Below are 19,982 nucleotides of genomic sequence, written 5' to 3' on the forward strand. Positions count from 1 at the left end.
ATAGCATCTTAAAGTGATTTTGAGAGTTCTTATTTCAACATTTTTACAGAAAAATAAATTACAAAAATCAGACCTTTGTAATTTTTATTTTGAAACTGTAATCCACCTTTGTCATTAACAGTGCTAACATTTTTCAAATTATTAAATCAATGTTGGATATTTTATTTTACCTTTTATTAACATACACTATTGGTCCTTCAACAAGTCTAGTTTAATTAGGCAATGTTAAAAAAATTTAGGAATGATTAAAACACTGAAGTACCAGTTTATTTTTGTGGTGCAACACAAATTACAGTTTACCTATGCTAAAAGTACACTTAATGTAGTTTGAATTATCCTAATGATTCCAGTTTTGGATTACACTCAACTATGCTGTGGTGGGGGGAGTAGAAACCAGCCAAGAGGAAGAAAGATACAATTACTTGTATGTGAAGGATAACCTTACATACCTTGGCCTCCGAAATGCTATACCATATTGTTGGCATGCCAGACCCACAGTGGGAGTATAAACAATAGGCATAAATCTTTCAATATCAGAAGTCAGCACTTTATAGAATAGTTTTTCATTTCGATCCTGAAGGCTCATCAGCAGAATATATCTGTGAAAAATGAATTATATAATTATAAAGTCATCTAGATGTAGACCAAAAGTGAATTAGATATAAATAGGTATTTTTTCAATTAAAGCTATTTTTAATCTCTGAAAGGATGTCTCTTTCAAGTTCAAGGCACATAAACTATACCATATCACCACCAGACTGGAAATAAAAAAAATACATATTGAAATAAAAGCCTCAGGAAATGTGACATTATGTGGCATCACAATTTTATTATTGTTATTATCTTTAATTTATTCCCCTTATATCTTTGGTGACAAAAAATAAATAATAACACTAGTCTGAATGCAAATTGTCACACAATTATATACTCTAATAAACCAAGGGTGGATAACCTGTGGTTTGGAAAGTGGTTTGGCCTTCCAAACGTTGCTGGACTCCCAGCTCCCATCATCCCTGATCACTAGCCATGTAGGCTGGAGTTGGTAGCAGTTGCAGTCCCACAATATATGGAAGGCCACAGGTTAGCCATCCCTGGAAACTATAATTTGTCTGTGTCTACTGCTCTGTTAAGTTTGAGGAGGTTGCTATGATGACTTTGCTATCTCTTTTTTTACTTCGCTCAACTAACATTTATGTCTATTCAGTTTCAAATAGAAACGCTTTGGAGAAAAAGAGACACTAAAAAATGGTTCCAAAGATCCCAGTGCACACACAAGCACTTTGCAGTAGTCATAATGGAGGTTCTACTTACCCTGACCTCCTCCTCCCCCTCCCCCCCCCCATACATCACCATCAGTTCTTCAGGCTGCTGGAGAAGTTGCTCCAAAAGGTCCTGAGACTTTCTGAAGCAACCTGTTAGCAGTGCTTGGCAGCTGTGATCAAAAGGAAGGTCCTCTAAAGCTTCTTTTTCATTGATTACATTTTCTCCCACCTTTCAGGCTTCTCATGTGGTCTCCCATCAGAAAATGATCAGAACCAAACCCATTTATGTTCAGCAAGGATGCTGCTTGTATTTCTGTGCCTTTCATATCATATCCACTGCAAATGCAGAAGCTCATTTGGACACTGGCCAGACGTGTCAGATAATAAAGGTATATAATTGCAGTGTAAAATTCCCACTATAAACATTTTATCCATCAAATGGGAAAATAACTAACATTTTGCACATTCATTTTTTCCTAGGTATTTTCAGAATTGTTTGCCAGACGTGCATTATTTCATGTCCAATGAATACTTTTACCTCCCCTCCATCTCTGTCTTAGACACATTTGAAATCCAGGAGGGTTTCCCTCTCTAAAGCAACCAAGTTAATAATCTTTCATTCTGAACGATATATAGTTTTTCTGGATGAACCTTTTGGACACACCATTTCATTTCTATAGGAAAATGACAGGTGGAGAATGTATTATGCATAACCTAATGCAGACTATGCCAGACAGTTCAGGCATGCATAGCAGCCAGAGGAGAGGGCTGAAACACAGTCTTTTTCTGAACAGTTGCCCACTTTCGTTTTATTTCTTCATTTTCCAAAACCAGCTGCTTCTATTTAAACCTCTAATAATATTTCATTCTCCTATGCATTTCTTTAGGGGGAAAACTGGGACTGCAGATCCTGCAAAAGTGATCTTTTCAGCAAAGTATGTGGAAAAGACTAGTGGAATTCTTTTTTCTTGCTTGCTTTCTTTTTTAGGGAATACCCTTTAAAAATATAAATGCAAGAAAAGCTTGGATTTTTGTCCCATATCTCATCTGCCACCAAATAAAAAATAAGCAAGCAACTACAGAAATAAAGTGACATCCAACACAATGTTAGCACAAGAAGGTTGAGACTTGAAGTTGTTGTGCACAGATTAACTGCCACCAAATATAATTATACGAGTTGTGCCAAGTGGTCATGCAACATCTTTCACAAGCACAAAACTCCCACTGGATTTGGTTGGTTCACTAAACCAGAAATTTCCATTTATGAAACCACTGTTGAACAAGCAGGCTGCCGCAAGTGGATATAGTCCTTCATGTTAAGAACAGAAGCAAACCTGACTCTTAATTTAAATGGTTCAGTACTGGTGCTGTGCATCTATCATAAACACCCTCTACTAGTAAAGCTGATGTGCTGCATGGAGAAAACGAGGAGGGGTCAGGCCTCTCCTACTCCCAGTGGGTGGGGGGGGGGTATGAAGGAACTTGTGGGAAACATCATCCCCTTCAAAACCACAGGAACCAATAGTTACATGTGCATGTTACTCCAAGACTACTACCAAATGATGGCAGCAGAGAGCAGTGAGCAGCTTAATGCAAAATTGGTGTAGCCTGTCAATTAAGCTAAAGGGAAACAGCCTCACATAGGATCGAGCACAGAGTAAATAGGATGCACTTCCATATCCATTGTGGATGCTATATCTGCACTGCAGTACATTCAATGAAATGTGCCCTTGTATGTGTGACAAAGAGTGTATTCCACTGAAAACACTGCAGTGCAGACAGACATTATCAACACTGGAGTGTGCATCAGGATGTACCCTTTACAGGCATGTCAAAGATTGTACATGCCTATACTTCTTACATTTATACTAGCAATATAAAAAACACCTCCAAACAAGCCAATACATGCTTTTTATTCCATAATTAAGCATTTCACACATATTTTTCAAATGGTGCTTTAATTTTTTAGTGCAAACACCAGTTCTGTCAACTGCTCAACAAAATTATCAATGTTTAGACTTAAATTACCATATAATTGGCTACAAATCAGGGTGAGCGGCTGTTTGTGCACATACAATTCCATGCTCAGAGTAGTGTTCTTGTTCAGAAAGAGGTGCTCAGCACACTCTTTGGAAAATGCCCAAGCATGCAGTGCTTCTCTCTGTTCCTATCATGTTGCTTTTTTCAACCTCCTCAAACAGTCCATTGTGCTGAAGAATTGCATAATTATCAAGTTAACATGAGGACACTGGCCACTGTGATTTGTAAATCAAATGTCTGTATATGCGGATCACACCGTCAACCACCTGGTAATTATGGCAACATAAATCATTGTTTAAGTCAGGGGTAGGCAACCTAAGGTCTGTGGGCCGGATGCGGCCCAATCGCCTTCTCAATCCGGCCCGCGGACAGTCCAGGAATCAGTGTGTTTTTACATGAGTAGAATGTGTCCTTTTATTTAAAATGCATCTCTGGGTTATTTGTGGGGCATAGGAACTCGTTCATTTCCCCCCCAAAAATATAGTAAGGCCCACCGCATGGTCTGAGGGAAGGTAGACCGGCCCACGGCTGAAAAAGGTTGCTGACCCCTAGTTTAAGTTCTTTTGTGTGAGCTCAGGTATTCAGATGAACACCCAATAAATTGTATCAATCTTTGTTTAGCTATGCTGACAAAAGAGAGGCTGTTTTTGTAAATGTGCAGAAAGTGAAGAGCTCCTTTAATTTATCTTGCATTATATTTGTACAAACTATAAACAAAGGGTGTCATCTCTCAGTTGCACATGAGGCCAATATGGATAACAGAAGTATGAAGAAATTTACCGTATTGGCCCAAATATAAGTCACACCCGAATATAAGACGCACAGGGAGTGGGGAATCAATACCCAAATATAAGCCGCCCCCTTCCTCGCTCTCTCCCTTTCTGGCCTTGGTACTACGCTGCTTTGCTGTTTTCCTGGCGCTGTTTGCCCCACGCTCCTGGCTGAATACTGGGGGGGGGGGGGCTGAGCTGCGTTGCCAGCAGCCTTTCCACCTTCCTCACTCTCTCCCTTCCCAGCCTTGGGGGAGATGACAGGGGACTACACTACACTCCTGGCGCTTTTTGCCCCAAGCTCCTGGCTACATACTGGATAATTTTTGTACGGTTGCAAATATAAGCCACACTTTAACTTTTCATGGTTGGAATTCGGGGAGGAAAGTGCAGCTTATATTCAGGCCAATACGGTATAACTGGTTGAATGTCAGCATTTGTCATATTTTCCCTAAAAGCACTTTTTAAAAAACAAATATCCAAGTCCCTTAAAAATGATTCAAGTTCAAGACTTTACCTGTCCAGGTCAGATGCTTGTCTTTCAAAGTTTCTAAGAACCCTTAAAACTTGAACTTCTTGACTAAGAAAACAAGGAGGTAGCAGTCCATGAATATTCAGCTGTTGTCTCTCTTCCAGGGTGAAAGCCAGACCCTTTACAGAGAGGAGAAAAGTGTTTATTAGAGAGAACCACAACACACAACACACATACATTTCTATATACTCCCAAGTTTTAAAAATCTGAAGCCAACAAATTTTGAAATATTATTAAACTTGCTTCACGATATGAGCTTATAATACATCCTTGCAAAAGTATATTTCCCTCCTTAATACTGTATAAAAATGTTTCCTCCAAGCTTATAGAAATGGATCCTTTTTGCAGTTTAAATGTGTCCAGATAATATAATGAAACTCTACTAAGATATAAAAGATCTATTATAAAATGCAGCTGACACCTACCTGTAAAGATTTTACCCTTTCTTTTGTAAAGCAGGTAAGTCTGTTGTATGCCAGACAGAAACTGTCAAGGTACCATGGAAAAGTGCATACAATCCTACCCTGCTTTCACTACATAAAGCTGCAATACTTATGCATAATTGACATGCTGCATGGATGCTGCTTGTCAGGCTCTAACTCAGAACTGAATACACGCACATACATCATTCACAATGTTTCCAGAGCACAAGAAATAATGAAATATAGATAGTTTCATTTGTTTTCCAAAACAAAGTATGATAGAATCTGAGTTACAAAAAGGGATTTTTGCCCAATGAGATGGAACCTTGCAAATTTTACTTTTAAAAATACTGTAGTCTCTATGGGCAGGTGATTACTAATGACTCCTATTTATTGAGGAGTCATCCTGATTTCCTTTCACAACGCTTATGCAGAGAATGGATTACTGCCAGTTTTATTAGCCATTCATTTTAATTTGTTTGTGGGGATGTTATACGACAATGATCATTTATCCTGCATTTATTCTGATTTGCTTGCAGGATGTTCACATGTGTTCCTGTTAGTCATTCATTCATCTCACAATTTTCAATGTATTTTCCCATCACATTTCTGAACTACAAGAATTTTGAGAACCCCTGATCAAATTGTAAGCATGCAGTTTCTCCCTCCCTCTTTTTATTCCTTTGGAGAAGATTAGGCTGCTGCAGAGATCCACTATAGCTATGGTTGCACAAATCTTTTGCATGTTGTAGCATGTAAGATGAAGACCAATATTCTCAAAAACATTTTTTTAAATCCTAGTTTTAGAATAAACTACTGGCTTAAGGCTGCTGTAGCAAGAGAATTGATAAAAACATTCATATTAATACAAAACATCTGGAATATCAAAATAGTTTTCTTATCTTTTGATTTCACGGTTTTTTCAAGCATCCCAAAGAAGACAAGATATTGAAAATGGAAAGAATGTGAAAATTTCAGATATTAAAATTATTTAGTAGAGTTTTAATAACAACATAATTTTTAAAACTCTTTTAGGAAATTATATTTTAACTCCTGGAGTATGACAGAAGTTCACACCACAGGCAGCCAAATCATGTTATTAAAAAATATTCAGAGGTCTCAGAGGTGAACATATTTTCCACATATCACTGCAGTTCTTATGTCTAGTGTTCAATTATTTTAGTCAGCTCCAGACAGACTTTAAATCTACATACTGTACTGTATATGGAATGGGAGCACCTTATTACTTGGCCTGCACATTTTTTACTTTCACATCATCACATTTTTAATGAATAGGGGGAACTTAATAACTTGAGATATACATTGCTTTTGCTTCTGAGACTCTGCATAAAAATGTATGTGTAAATAGTATGAATTTTCTTCTTACGAAGTTTGATGAATGCTTTACTACCTATTGAGAGATTATATGAACTTGGCTGCTTCCAGACTGTCGCTGGAAATTCATATACCAGCAAATTTAGGCTGTGCAATTAAAGTGGATTTGAGGCACTTGTGCAACAAACCCACTTTTTTAAAAAGTGGTAATAAGAAAAGTGATAGGGAAATGTGTGGGAAAGTGTGGAATAATAACAACATCAGGTGGCATTATATAGCCTCAGTGCAATGAAGAAATGTTATATAAACAGCAACATCACATAATCTACAAGCAAATAACGCGGACACAAGTCATCATGAATGCTCAATAAACTGCTTGTCTGGAACAGGACAAATGAGAGGAAAAGCGGCAAAGGTTCAGTCCTAAAAAGCATTGCTCCATTTTCATTCCCATTCTCAATTTTTCCCAGAATGCCTCTAGGCCCTACATCTTCAGGGCATTCTGAGGGAAAGTAGTAGGTGGGTGACTGCAGTCTTGGCTAGTGCTTTGCAATACACCACGGCCATAGTAAAAATGAGCAAAAAAACCAAAGCAAGACTCACAGCCCACCACCACCTCTAACAAACCTGGAAACTGAGACACTAGGGTAATGCCAGTCAGTCAGTCAAGTTTATTGCTTATAGCCAAAGGCTGCTGCAATGTATACAATGTCATTCAATAAAATATATACTAGTTTGATACAAAAACTTAAAACATTTAGATTGTCACTAGGGTAATGCAGAGAGCCCACCAGGTTGGTCCAGGGCTCCCTCACAAGGCTTCTTACTCAGGACCTCCTCAAACCAAGTTTTGGCCCTTCTAGAAACTAACTACTGTGCATAAATATGTAAAAACACAATTAAATATATCCCCACACTGACTCATTTTTTTGCCATTTTAAAAGCATCACTTTAATACAGCAATGGTCAATAGGCACACTTTTATGAAAAAGACAATTATATTCTCTCTCTCATCTAGCATTTCTTCTCCAATTCTACTTCCCATAGACTGAAGTACTCAACGTACGAGTGGGCACTGAACATTCCAAGCCACCTACATTGTACATAAATTAGATTTGGTCAGCAACTAAAGAAAACATATTTATGGAAGTCTTCTGGTAAACAAATACTGCATATTCAAATACAATTCAACTATTTAAAAGTGACTTGTGTAACATTCATATTTCACTAGAAACTTGCATCCATAAATTGTACAGAACCAACCAACAACAGCATGACAACCTACATGGTCAGAGTGCTCTCCACAGCCACATATTCATCAATCTTTGATAAGACATGTTTCCTGATTTAAGCATAAAGTAATAGTCTGACACCAAAATTATGGAAAAATTTAAAAAAATACAAATGATGGTTAAGATGTAAAACAAGATAATTGGGCTGAAAGACAGAAATTCTACAACCTTTTCAAGAGCACAGCAGCAACTGAAGCAAAAGAGCATTTTACATATGAAACAAAAGAATAAATGGGTCGGATTGAAGGAATGGGTTTCTGTGTAGTAAGTTTAAAACTGACTCAACAACCCCCCTTTTGTTCTTTCAAAAGAGAGCACTTTTAAATGCGTAAAACTTCAACTGTTGAGCAAAAACATAAACAAGCTCTCTCCTTTATCAGTCACGGCAAGGGATGGCCTTGGCTCTCTAGGGGAACAAAGAAAACACGTCAGAACTTTATCTTATGTGCTGACCACAAAATACGCGCAAGACCGATGTCTGGGGAAAACGTCAAAAGTGTGTTCCTGGAGATGGTGACCTCGTCCCAGATAAGAGTAGGAAGAGGAAGATCCTTTTATGGTCAGAAGTACAGGAAGGAAGATCCTTTTATAGTTGAGAGTACCAGAGCAGGAACATATGTGAGGTCAACCTGCGTACGTAGGCCGACGTGGTTGGGCTCCTAGGGGAGGAGTGAGAGGGTGCCTGGAGGATATATAAACTGCATGAAACCTGTCATTTCTTTGTACTTGCTGTGGACTCACCACGCAGGTGCCTTCTGCTATCCGGAGAGCAGAATAAACTCTTTCTTTGAACCAACTCGGTGTCATTTGACTTCCTTCCTCCTGTCCCGGAACAACACAGACCCAATTGGTGAACTCCAATAAGGCTACAGGATCTAGACTAAGTTAGATGTCTGTCACTCCCACTGAAGTCTGTTGAACAAGTCACACCATGACTAACATGTCATATTTATATCAACAGTAGAAATTTATCGTTACAAATGTACAAACCATTTTTGGAGTAGGGGCGGGTGGAGGAGAAATTCAAATAAAAACAATTCTGAAGTTTTAAAAAGTGTACTTTTTGTGGAATTCTCTAAACACAGTAAGTTGGATCCAAATGTTTTGTTCTTTGAATGGAATGGAAGGCGCTTCCTTTTGCAGAAGCAAAGTTTTGCTCACAGAAGGCCTTTACAACACAGAGAAACCAAATCAGGTTCCTATATTTTTTACAAGATAGATTCAACTTTATATTTCATCCCTGAGTTTGAAGTTGTTGCAGAAGATGATGCTTAGTATCTGAACCATAAACCATTTATATTGCCTATAAAAGGGACCAACAGCCCAAGCTGAGTCTTTATACATCAGTATTACATGCTTAGGATGAAAAGATAACTTAAGGATGTCATGAAACTAGTTGCTCTATAGCCTCTCCCACAAGCAAATCTGCCAATGCAATTTGCCGATCAGGGTGCAAACAGTTTGTGCAAGAAAAGCAACATCCTACAGAATACGGACAAAATAAACGGGATACAACAAGCTACCACTGATGTGAGAATAAAGCTATAAGCTAGTATCTTGGCTTCTATACTATTTATTGGAAAGCAAAATGGAAATCATTACATTACCACATATCCCTCTCAATCTTTGTGTTCTTTATCACAAGTTGATTATGATTTCCAAGACTGCAGCTATTTTCAACATAAACAAAAACTTTGGAAGTAGAAACCTGAGGGAATCCTTGAATTTTCAAAAATGTTTATTTCCAAAGGCTATTTGAGTAATAGAGAAAAGAGGAACATAAACAAGTCAAAATTAGAACTTTGAGGTATTTTCTGTTCATAGGAAGGCATGTTGGTACATGAAAACAAAATATTTGATTCTGCCATGAGTTTAATGGTGCTACTTGGGTACATCAACTACAATAATGACAAATTTGAAAGAGGTAGTCACACATTTATCAGCTGCAGCAAAAAAAAAGAGTCTTATGGCACCTTAAAGACTGACACAATTTAGGATAAACTAGGTATGTGTCTTGTGTTGATATACACAACTAAAAATATAGAGCTCGATGTTGCGGGACTCTAAGCCCCATGAACCCCAGCCAGCATGGTCAATGGAAAGAGATTGTGGGAGTTGTAGTCATATGTTAGCCATCCTTGAAAAAGGCAGGTTCCTACTCTTCAGATCCCTTTAACTCAGTAAGTATTAACAGAAGGGATTGTGAAGACTGGTAACATGAGTGACTGTCCTAGTGACCCCCAGGGGCCATAGGTAGAATCACAGAATCATAGAGATGGAAGGGACCCTAAGGAGCACCTAGTCCCTGTAATGCAGGAATATGCAGTTGTCCCTTACAGGGGCACGCTCCAACCAACAGTGTAGAAGGGCTCCTTGAACATCAGGACCATAATATTTTTTGTAACTATGACAGTGTGACTCAATTCTAAAATCTCAGATTATGTAGAAAGCTGTTAAACCCGAACACTAATAATCAACACAACATTACAATGTAGCTATTCTTATATCCAGCTACCAGAGTGTTAATGTTATGTTTAGTAACAGCTAGTTTGTTCAAAGGAATGGCTGTGGGGCCTAAGCCTGAACAAAGGAGTGAGCTGTGTATACTTAGTAATGTGGGGAAGGCACTTTGCACAAACTGCTCTTTCCATGTCCCAGGGTTTAGGAATGGCCTGAAAGCAGGTTCTGGGCAAGGCCTTGGTGAGCTCTGAAAAGAAAGATGTATTAGCCATATATGAAGCTTTTTTGGCCCCACTGGTGGTGAATGTTTTTCAAGACCAGCAGAGAACCCACCACCCAAACAATGCAATGATTTCCCTTTTGTACATAGCACACAAGAAGATCAGATATAGCCTAAGATTATCAGTCTGCAGGTCTGTCTCTTCCAGGTTAAGTGGACCCACTAAGGGTGCTATCCCCAAGAGTCCCTGATATCACAGAACCAGCACTGAAGTTTTTAAAGCCTCTCACCAACAAGGGACAAAATGCAGATATTCCAATTGGTGAGGGGCTTGACCTTATTCAAGTCTGGAGCATGCAACCCTGTTTCCCTGATCAGCTTCCTCATGGTCACACCATTATCTGTCTATAAACAGCTGTTCTGGATGGGGTAACCTGTTGAAATCTATACAGTCATACCTCGGGTTGAATGTGCTTCAGGATGAGCGCGTTCGAGTTGCGCTCCGTGGCAACCCGGAAGTAACGTAGCACATTACTTCTGGGTTTCGCCGCTTGCGCATGCGCAGACGCTCAAAATGACGTCATGCGCATGCACAGAAGCAGCGAAAAGCGACGCGCATATGTGCAGACGTGCCATCGCTGGTTACGTTTGCTTCTAGATGCGGATGGGGCTCCGGAACGGATCCCGTTCACATCTAGAGGTACCACTGTAATATGGTTCAACTTGTCATAAACTCAGAATCTTCAAACATGCAAATATACACCTTGCTTATTTTTTAATTTATCTGCTATGATGAGAGAGAATAATGAAAGGGAAGAACTAAATAGGATTCCATTTGAATGAAAACGAAAAACTGCCTTGGTAAATATTTAAGTTCCAAGTTGGGGCCTCTGTCTTCTCTAAACTAAGTATTCAAAAGCAGAGTATGTTTCCTTATTTCAAGGTTTCCTCCACCCATTTTGAAGGAATGCAGGACAGCTTAAAACCACTTTTAAATATTCAATATTTTAAATATCCATATTTAAGAAGGAGTTACAGCTTAATATTCCAGACACACACTGTCCTAGATGCTTATCCTTAGCTATGAAATGCCTGCATGCATAGAAGGCATTTGCAATATTTTTCAAAGGCCAGAAAGGTTGAACTAAGAAATATAACAGGAAATCTGCAAATAGAAGCCCCTGACAATTTGTGTGTTTCATAGCAGATAATACTGGATGACCTGTGGTATCTTTAGCAAGGTATCCAAGGCAAAGCTTAGAGCGGTCATAGAAAGAGGAACTTTAAGTATAATCTCCTCATTCAGCACATTGCAAGGGCAGGGACAGAACACTCTCGCCAAAGGTCTGAACTGATTACTTGTAGAGGGCTTTTGAAATTAGACTGCATGAAATTATGCTGGGGGTCATGTACAGAGCCTGGACCTAGAAAACATTTTGAGGGGAAAGGAGGCAAGGGAATTGCAGACCATTATTGGAGGGAGGGAGGCTTTCATTAGTGCAATACTGTATAGGACTATAGCATATTGTGACAGAAAGCTGCAGTAGCAAGAAACATTTGCAAGGGAGCATCTGTTAGCCTTTGGAATCATCTTTGTGTGGTGTAAAACAAGACCCTGCCCTTTCCCCAAGTCCTGTGTGCTGGTTTCCTTTTTCCTGGGGCTTTGGAAAAGCAGAAAGTAAGAGCAGCATGAGTCTTCATGCTGCTTTTGCCTTTCTAGTGCAAAGGAAAACAGACTCCTCCACTTCTCCACCACAGAGGGCAGATTGTCTGAAATGGGATTCGGGGGGGGGGGCATTGCTGACATTGGCAATTTGACATGGGAAGTTGTGGAGCCCTGACCCTACAAAAATGATCCAATTTTGTATTTTTGAAATACTTGTCTTGTAAGTTGCCCTAAGAAGAAAATTTGGAGATCACAACACTTCAAACATGTTTCTATTGAAACAAAGCAAAGAATAATGTCACATATGTCTATTTAGCTGTTTCACAGTAAGAAAAAGATTTAGAGAATTGTTATATTTTGTGGAGTTCGTTTACACTTTTCTATCCAGAAAAACATGTTCAACAAGAAATATTTCTACTTAGCAACAACCATTGTAAAAATCACCTATGAGAACATGCTCTGGGTAACATTACACTGGTGGTTACTTGCCTTATGTGTTTAACCAGGTTCCAGATGTGAAGTCGAAATGTAATGCAAGAATTATACTATTACTAGCTTAGAAAAAGATTATAGCCCTCGTGGGGCAGAGGTGTATTTCATAAATCTAACAAATAGCAGCATTTACTTTGGTGGCCTGCAGTACTCTGTGTACCAAGCCTTTTCAAATGAAACAAACTTACCATGGGTGAGTGGTCTTGCTTAAAAAATATGGTATACACACACAATTATGGTACACATGCCCATTTCAATGTGTACCCAGTGCGCTCCCACAGCTGGTTTGTGAAATTATGTACTCACATTAGCCACAAATTCAATCCACATCTATCCTGTAGTTTGATAAATACTGCATTTGATGTGTTTTCCACCAAACAAGTTTCAATCCAATTTGAAAATATAAGTCACACCCATGGGTGTGGCCAGGATTTTTGTTGGGGGTGGGCAGGCCTTTTGTTAAGGGTGACAGAACCTCAGTTAGCTATTTATTTATATTGATTTTTATTGATTGGGAGGGCAGCTGCCCCTCCTTGCCCCCTCTGGCTACGCCCATAGCCACACACCCTCTCTGCCCACGAGTGTGGACAGACAGCAGGCAACTGAGAAACACATCCAACCATGCCGATGTGTACAATGACATACAAATGCATTTGAAACACGTTATTCACTGTGCTTAAAGGTGGTGATGTGTACACAATCATAGTTTCAACACTTCCCATATAATAATAATAATAATAATAAATTTTATTTATATCCCGCCCTCCCCAGCCGAAGCCGGGCTCAGGGCGGCTAACAACAATAAAACAGTACAAAAGTACAACATAAACAACATTCTAAAATCATTCATTATAAAAATTAATTAATTCAAGCCACTAGCAACCATTGGGCCAGAGCTCTGCGAAGATTGCCGAGGGAGGGAGTCAGGCTGTGCCCTGGCCAAAGGCCTGGTGGAACAGCTCTGTCTTGCAGGCCCTGCGGAAGGATGTCAAGTCCCGCAGGGCCCTGGTCTCTTGTGACAGAGTGTTCCACCAGATCATAGTTGCTGATGTTATATGTCACTGTGCAGAATCTGGAATATAGATCGGCAGATAAATGCCAAACTGAAAACTGTACAACTGGTCAGGTTAAAAGTTTATTCTAATAGCAGCCTTGGTAGATTATATGCAGGGGGCAAATTCACGTTTATGTGTCATATTTATAATGCTTAATTTAATTGAAAACTACAGTGAGGAATGTAAGTGAATAAAATATTAAATGTTATGACTCCACAGCAATATAAGTTCTCTATAATGATATAACAAGCTACTGAAGTTGCTCACAAATTATTATCATTTGCTTCTTTAATCTATTTTTTAATATAAGGAACCTGAACATTTTTAAAGGGCACATAGTACAAGTCCAGAAAAATGAAGTCAAGGTAAAAAAAATAATTAAAATTTTATCTCTTCCAGTTCTCAGCTCTCATCCAACTAGTAAACATCTCATCCAACACATGTGGTGAGAGAAACGTTTATCTGTAAGCATCCCTCAGGAGCTGCTCATGGACTAGTTCCAGACATCTTTTAAAGGCTAAATCTGCTTTATGTTCACACTAATAATCTCCATGTGCAGTGCTTTTTGCTGAAATCAAATCAGCTGATTCACTATTTTCATAAGTGCTGCCTGGTTTTCTTCTTGTTTGTTGTACTGTCTGGAAATCAAGGTCTTTTATAAAAATAACAACAGTGGACATCAGAATTATTAATAAGGAATCTCTACCAACTGAAACTATCTGATGTATCTCAATTATCATAGAATCAGATGGCTCTATACTGCTGTAAAACTTTGAGAAACAAATAAATCAAAAGATGAACTAACTGGCTCACAAGGGCCTGGTTCACAAGTAACACCAACTATGAAAAAGTATGAATAAGCAAGCATGCTAGAGTCTAGAGTCCAGGCTCAATGTTTAGTTCTCTCCACACTAACCATGAACAATGTGTTTGTCCTATGGTTTACAGTTCTTGGTTTGTCTGGGAAAGTTAAATCATGAACCTGGATTCACACAACACAAATCATGGCTTAGCACAGCACAACATAGGAGTAGTACAACCAGGTTTGAGCAAAGGCGACACAATCTCTTCTCTTGGACCCTACATATTCATGATTAGCCACAGTTTGGCTCAACATGATGTGCAAAACAGTCCACTATGTTTCAGACCAGCCATAGTTATAAGTATTAAGTTAGCACCAAGCCTCATCAAGCTTTCATTTTCATTTAACACCTTGCCATTTTTCCTGAATCACTAGAGGATGTTTAACTTAATGGACTAAACACATAGGAGCTAAAGGAAGGGCAATTAGTACAAAAATCAATTTTTAGTCTGATGTTTTAAGAGGACAAAATAAGGGCAATCAAGGAAAGCATAAACTAACAGCAGATTGGAAAGGTATTTGTAACTATGCGGCATTTCTAATTTGAGAGTATGCTAATTGGATTTATTATCTGTTCTGTTAGACCAGATTAAAACCTTACTTAACAGTGTACATTCCTGTATTAGGACACAAAGTACTGAACATATAAGCATCACCAAAAGTTCAATAGTAGATCAAACATTTACATATGTAAGAGATGTTTTTTGTTTTATTGGCTCTTACACCTCGTGAAATGTCTTGATGGAGAAGGAGTTGTCCGTCTCTTATAAGGGCCCCAACAACTAACCATCAGGGGGTCTAAAAATCTGCTTGGTTGACAATGAATCAGGCAAGGGGTCAAGAAGTATTTTGGGATCTGCAATATAAAAAACTGAAGAACTCTATTGCCAAAGTTGCTCTTTCTGCAGTCTCCCATAAACCTATCCTGAAGTGTATGTTTAAAACTACCAGGGGAAATCTCTGCTGCCTTAATTCTTTCCAGTTACACATATCTCTTATTGGTTTTACTCATTGAATTTATTTACTCAGTATTTATTCATTCATCACCATGTATCAATAAAAGCAGACAGTGCAATTAAACAAGAATTAAACTGCATATAGCACCAGCACTTTGGAAGTCCATGCCTATGGATATCAGGCAGGCACCTTCCCTGTATTCTTTCTGGTGGTTCCGGAAGACATTCCCATTTAGACAAGCCTATCCAGGTGTTTTGAAAGAATCTGCAGGAGTTTATTTATTTTCGTCTATTCTATCGTAGTTTTAACTTTCTGTATGTTTTAAATTATGGTTGCAATTTTTTCAGTGATAATGTTATTGTTTACTCTTTTTTGTAAACTGCATTGAGGTTTTTTCTACGATGAAGTGCTATATAAATGTTATGAAATAAATTTATAAATATTTCTATTTATTTATCATATAATCAACTGAGGCACTACAATTGATTACACAATAATCAAACTTGCCTTCTCCGTCAGCCTAGGCATAATCAGCAGTAAAAATTAATGAGCTAAAAAGATTTCACAACCTGAATAGAGAATAGTCTTATCCCGGCACTAAAAAGGTATTTATGCGGGGGGGGGGGGCAGGCAAAAGTCTTTGGGATGAGCGTTCCCTAGGTGCTGGAGCTGGAGCCACTGCTCAGAAAGCCTTCTCTTTCACCACCTGCCAAATATCTGCTGATCACCAATCCTTCTTTTTCAATTCCACGTATAAAAGAAATTTTACTGCAGTTTGGGTCGAAAAACAGTAAACTCATTTTCCACACTGACAAATTCCTGTTTATGGTATATTATGTAAATCTTCCATATGATTATGTCCTCCTTAAGAGATATGTGTAAAATAATGGAAAGCAATCTAGTTCAGTTGAAAGAAACTAGGACTTGCACCAGGACTGAAATTCCAGTTTAGCCATAAATCCTTTCAATAATCTGGACAGGACATACTCTCTTAGCCTCTGATTTCCATCAGAAATGGGAATAAAAGGTTTGTCATCAACATGAACAGCTATATAAAGAAGGCCATATAAATTAGAGACAAATTCATGCTTTTAACAGATAGCAACAAAATTATAAATGTCATATTCTGGGAGATAATAGCACCTCTTGTTTCTGAATGGTTTTTAAAAGATTTGTGACACAGCTGTAATGCATAAACTAACATATTATATTTGGTCCTATGTGTATCACGTGTTCCATATGAGTTTCTTCATTCCCCGCAGTGGCCACATGGAACAAGAAAATAATAATGCTAATGCTTTATTTATAACTTTTAATGTCCCTGTAAATTAAATCAGAATTATTATCACTCTATCACAGAAGGTTGAATAAGGCTGAGTGAATGTCTTGTATAATACCACCTAGTGATGATACTAGTGGTGTCCTGATTCATAGATCAGTTTCTTAGTCACTGTTGTCTGATGGAAATGACATAGAAGTGATTTTGACACGTGTGGAGAAATGGCTGGATAGATTTGCAGAGCTGAACTGCTACAGTGGTACCTCGGGTTAAGTACTTAATTCGTTCCGGAGGTCCGTTCTTAACCTGAAACTGTTCTTAACCTGAAGCACCACTTTAGCTAATGGGGCCTCCTGCTGCCGCCGTGCCGCCGGAGCCCGATTTCTGTTCTCATCCTGAAGCAAAGTTCTTAACCAGAGGTACTATTTCTGGGTTAGCAGAGTCTGTAACCTGAAGCATATGTAACCCGAGGTACCACTGCATTCCATTTACATTTAGTTTCAGAAATATTGTATTAACAACAGATCTGGTCCAGTCTTTTTCTCCTTCCATAGTAAATCCAATTCCCTTGGCCACCTCTTGCTGTTTCTTGAGCATTCTGTCTTTATTTTGACCTACAGTGTGCTGATTTTTTTTTTTTTTAAAGCATAGTTGTAATCTTTGGTCCCAGCGTTTTCTGACCTCTATTTTGGCACAGCTCATTAAAGTCAGCTACCGTCTGTGTAGTCAATGTTAATACCACAAAAGGGGATCAGACTTGATAGCATTGAATCTCTTCCAACTGTATGACTCTTTAAATCTCCCAGTCCTGCCATTCTTAGTAAGATGATGTGGGGCAAGCAGGCGCCTGGAATATCTTAAAGTTAGATCATCCTATTATATCTTCTGAGAGTTTACAAAGAACTAAAAAAGTTGAAAGACTATTATTTTGAACAAATGTTGTCTACCAACTTTGAGAATGCTTTGGCAGTGGAAAGGCAGGATATAAGCTTTCTTATTAGATAAGTAACTAAATAAGCAATGGAGCTGTTAATCTAAATGGTGTATCTTCAGTTCATAAAATATTATTTAGCCATTTCCCCCAGTGCTGTTAAACAGAGATGAGAATATCCTTCAGTTTTGATGATTTTTCGAAGTGGATAAAGTTTTCTCATGTTAGTGTTAAGTGTTTCTTTGAAATAAACAGATGTTTGCAAAGAAAAGTCATAGAATCATAGAATTGTTGGGTTGGAAGGGACCTCAGTGGCATCTAGTCCAAACCCCTGCAATACAGGCATCTCAACATGCGGTGCACCATCCAATTTCAAACCATACTGGACCCTGCTTAGCTTTGCAAATGTGCTAGCAGTTTTATTGCTGCACCACTAAGAGAACTAGTTAGAAACTGTTATGAAAGGGCGAGGGAACCCATAAAAAGCTTGGCTCCAGCCTAAGAGCCGTATTTGAAAGTGTGTCTATACCATAGGTCAGACGTACTGTATTGTTGGATAGTACATGTTTGTTAAGGTAGAACAGGGACTAATTTCTCATTACCGCTAACATGTTGGCTGGAGTTCATTGGAGTCAAACAACTGGTGGAGAGCACCATTTTGGCTATCTCTGATTTAGTGGGAATTCTAGTTTCTGTTAGCATGTAGATGTTGCAATACGTAGAGAAATATATTAGCTATGTAGCCAATCTTTTCACATTTAATATCTTTGACTATTGTAGAGGTTTTTTTAATCTTGAAATACGCCACTGTGTGTGTGTTGTTAGTGTGTTTGTAGTGAAATGGTGCTGCTGCTGCAGCAGCAGCAGCAGCAGCAGTGTGTTCTAGTGGCTAAATTTTTGGAATTGTACTTGTACAGCCTAATTTCAAGTCCCCGCTCAGCCAAGAAGATTGCTGGAAATTGCTGGGCTGTTTATTGCTGGCTGTTGTAAAGATAAAATTGGAGGTAAGGAAATCATTTATGCCACTTGAGCTCTGTGGCACCCTTCTTTCAAACTGAAATGGCTCAAGACATTTTGCAGGGCAGTTTTTTCTGCTTTCTGTACTTTTGCTCACCTCTTGTTGTGTAGTAGGGACGCGGGTGACACTGTGGATTAAACTACAGAGCCTAGGTCTTGCCGATCAGAAGGTCAGCGGTTCGAATCCCCGCGACGGGGTGAGCTCCCGTTGCTCGGTCCCTGCTCCTGCCAACCTAGCAGTTTGAAAGCACGTCAAAGTGCAGGTAGATAAATAGGTAACCACTCCAGTAGGAAGGTAAATGGTATTTCCGTGCGCTGCTCTGGTTCGCCAGAAGCAGCATAGTCATGCTGGCCACATGACGCCGGCTCCCTCGGCCAATAAAGCAAGATGAGCGCCGCTACCCCAGAGTCGGTCACAACTGGATCAGGGGTTCCTTTGCCTTTTACCTGTTGTGTAGTAGAATTAAGGTTCTACTTGCTGCAGCCAGAGAGGTGGGCAAGAAAAGTGGCAGATCCCTAAATCTCAAACAGCTACTTGTAAGGATTCACGGGTGTTCCTCCTGCCCTTGCCTAGAAAATGATTATATTTTTAAAAGAGTGGCCAGTCCCTTTTTTCCCCTTTTTAAGGGACTTTTGGTGTTTAGGTTGTGTACATGTGGCTATTTAGAATGGAAAAATGGATTTGTGTGCATGTTTATCATGACATGCACATTATGTCCTCATCTAAGTGGCAGACTTCACACACCCCACTTTCATTTGGATTTTCCTGTTCTGTGGATAGAAAAAATAAAATGTAAAATTGGCCCTTTTGGGTACTATTTAATTACCCCTCACACACACCAAATTACTTGAAGGGGTCTAAGTAGGAATAAATTGGTCAGATTATTAACTAGTTGGAATAAATGGTTATTGTTATATAAGTGGTAGCTGTTGTCACATGTTGAAATATAGCTTCTCAGCCGTTTTATATCTGGTATGACTTACCATATTGAAGACCCAAGTGGCATCTAAAAACTATGTCAAAATTATTTAGAGAATAAAGCCACTTCAGGAAACTGAAGGGTGTTTGAGATGCAGGCATCTGGAATCTAGGTCAGTCCGCAATCACATAGAACAAATTCCTGGCCACTTTGGTAATACTGTTTTAAACAGCATAGGGAAACAAGTGAGAAAAACCAAGATTTATTCTCAGTTTTTCTCAAAGCTGTCAGACAGTACTCTCCAACTCTTCTAGTCTGTGTCACTCGAATAGTCCATCCTTCCATGTCTACACACACAGAGAAAACATGGTGTCATCACCGCACAAATTACAAACTTGTAGTGTATTAGAGGCCAACATAAGAAGCATGAGTTATTGTAGGTCATTATTCTATTCTATTTTTAAAATTAA

The 19,982-nt window shown here is 38.8% G+C and overlaps 2 protein-coding genes across 9 annotated transcripts in view; one reads left to right on the forward strand and one right to left on the reverse strand.

Moving 5' to 3' along the window:
* The window catches only part of ME1 (malic enzyme 1), a 117,621-nt gene that overhangs the window by 89,423 nt on the left and 8,216 nt on the right, over positions 1-19,982 (reverse strand). For all 3 annotated transcript variants that reach the window (XM_083497471.1, XM_083497470.1, XM_083497469.1), the window contains 2 exons: positions 4,590-4,723; positions 450-599 (listed from right to left, as the gene is read on the reverse strand). In XM_083497471.1, coding sequence (XP_083353597.1) covers positions 450-599; positions 4,590-4,723 — 284 coding nt within the window. The remainder of the gene's footprint in view (positions 1-449; positions 600-4,589; positions 4,724-19,982) is intronic.
* PRSS35 (serine protease 35) overlaps positions 1-19,982 on the forward strand; it is a 152,417-nt gene that overhangs the window by 84,214 nt on the left and 48,221 nt on the right. The window lies entirely within an intron of this gene.

Source organism: Podarcis liolepis (genome assembly GCF_965112155.1).
Source record: "Podarcis liolepis genome assembly, chromosome: 3".
NCBI lineage: Eukaryota > Metazoa > Chordata > Lepidosauria > Squamata > Lacertidae > Podarcis > Podarcis liolepis.